Source organism: Rhagoletis zephyria, unplaced genomic scaffold (assembly GCF_001687245.7).
Source record: "Rhagoletis zephyria isolate East Lansing unplaced genomic scaffold, Rhagoletis_zephyria_1.1 Rzeph_scaffold_45703, whole genome shotgun sequence".
Classification (NCBI taxonomy): Eukaryota; Metazoa; Arthropoda; class Insecta; order Diptera; family Tephritidae; genus Rhagoletis; species Rhagoletis zephyria.
The window spans coordinates 95-2,360 of record NW_016202758.1 but is presented as its reverse complement, the minus strand read 5'-3'; the positions used below and the strand labels follow the sequence as shown (position 1 = coordinate 2,360).

The window sequence follows — 2,266 nt, the reverse complement described above, 5'->3', positions numbered from 1 at the left end:
ATGTAAAAAAAAGACCACCAAAGGTGACAATTTCCCCTATATGATAGTTTTTAACTTCAAATCGATATATCTCGATTCCTAGACGTGACCCAGTGAAACGCCGGGACACGTATAACTTCTTTTTTGCTGATATAACTTTCCCCGGTAGTTTGAACCCTTCCCGACCACTGACCCCTACCATTTGTCTCACAGTGTTATTAATAAACATTTACTGATGTTTAGTTCACTAGATCGATTCAGTAGATCAATATCTGCAATTTAAAAAAAAAANGACCCCTACCATTTGTCTCACAGTGTTATTAATAAACATTTACTGATGTTTAGTTCACTAGATCGATTCAGTAGATCAATATCTGCAATTTAAAAAAAAAAATCGTTAAAATCCTTGCTTTTTTGCGACAGTTATAAACGATTCGTTCGTACTCAAAAAGAAAAAAAATGCATTATTCGAAAAATTCGCATTTCTGAGCAAAAAGAAAAAATACGTGTCTCCTTAAATTGTTCAAGGAACAATCCCTGTGAGTTTTATCGCAAACTTAAATTCACTTTCCCCCGGCCTGGGTGATTTGAGATGGAATGAGCCATATAGATTTGAAATAACCCTGGTATTTGGGTATAGGGGTTATTAAAATCTAAGAATGATAGAATATAAAATTGCGCCGACCAGAGAGGATTTTTGAGAATAACTTTTGTGTGACGTCACNAAAATGGAATGAGCCATATAGATTTGAAATAACCCTGGTATTTGGGTATAGGGGTTATTAAAATCTAAGAATGATAGAATATAAGATTGCGCCGACCAGAGAGGATTTTTGAGAATAACTTTTGTGTGACGTCACACTGGTGCAATTGCGAGAGAAATGCCAAAACGTGAGCAAGAATGGAAGAAGAAGAAAAAATTTTGCAAGGAAAACGTAAACAAGTTGCACAAGCGTGACGTCATGCAAACAACGATTCTGTCAAATTCGTTAAGAGAGGAATAGCGGTCCGAGATCGGCGCAACCTTTGTATTCTCTCAATCGTGATTAAAATCCATGTAGGAGCCTCAAAACTATCACATTCCAATATACACAGCTCTGGAATACTTGATTTTTTACTTTGACTTTTATTTTTTCCTGAAAAAATAAGTCAACAATTACCGATTATTTTCTGCTCAAAAAAATTAAAGGCAAATTTTAACTTTTATTTTTGCCTTAACAAAATAAAAAGCAGAAATAACAGGTATTATATGCTCAAAATAATAAAAGTAAAAAAATAACTTCAGGTTTTTACTTTAATTATAAAATGCATAACCGGTACGGTCTCTGTTGTAAACAAACCTTTTGGGTGTTGGCCGCATCAAGCGGCTCATCTGGATGAAATGAAAAGGCTGTTAGATGTAATGCANAGGTATTATATGCTCAAAATAATAAAAGTAAAAAAATAACTTCAGGTTTTTACTTTTATTATAAAATGCATAACCGGTACGGTCTCTGTTGTAAACAAACCTTTTGGGTGTTGGCCGCATCAAGCGGCTCATCTGGATGAAATGAAAAGGCTGTTAGATGTAATGCAGCAACGTGCTCCCGATGTTGAACATCAGTTCAAAGAAAAGTCAAATGAGTTGGAAATGGCGCAGCTTATCATACGCCAGTTGTCGGATAAGGCCAATAAAATCCAAGGCGGCAATCGTATAGAGACCTTGACGCAGACGCAATTTATGTATGAGCAACAGATTAGAGACTTACAAGTAAGTTAGAAGTAGAAGTGCATTTGAAGATGTTTACATTATTATGTTTACGCATTTCTTACAGGCTATGGTGCAACAATTGACGTATGCCAAAGAACAAGCGAGCAATCAGTACCAAAGCTACGTGCAACATCTGAATGCAGAGATAAGTACCTTAAGCGAGAAGAAAATGGGANCAAGCGAGCAATCAGTACCAAAGCTACGTGCAACATCTGAATGCAGAGATAAGTACCTTAAGCGAGAAGAAAATGGGACGAAATGGAGGAGTATATGCAAAATTATGCTGCCGAACAAAACAAAGTTGCTAGCCTCAATACAATCCTATAAGATTGATAATATAATAAAATAATAATCAAAAGACACTTGAGTCAATAAATCCTTATCCATTTGTGTTGAAATATACTAGCCAGAAATGCGATTGCTTTATAAAAAAGAGAACCATTTTGAAATATGAGTGTTTTTACTATGTAGAAAATAATTTATGCAACCTCACATACGCGGTTTTGCATTATCATGATACGCGGTTTTGCATTTTGT

General features: G+C 35.3%; 1 protein-coding gene across 1 annotated transcript; it reads left to right on the top strand.

Moving 5' to 3' along the window:
• Positions 1-1,513: 1,513 nt before the first annotated feature.
• Positions 1,514-1,957, top strand: LOC108355430 (uncharacterized; the record flags this gene model as incomplete). Its single annotated transcript, XM_017606592.1, has 2 exons — positions 1,514-1,729; positions 1,794-1,957. Coding segments are annotated over exons 1-2 (365 nt in total), but the record flags the coding sequence as incomplete, so codon positions are not given.
• Between the last annotated feature and the right edge of the window lie 309 nt (positions 1,958-2,266).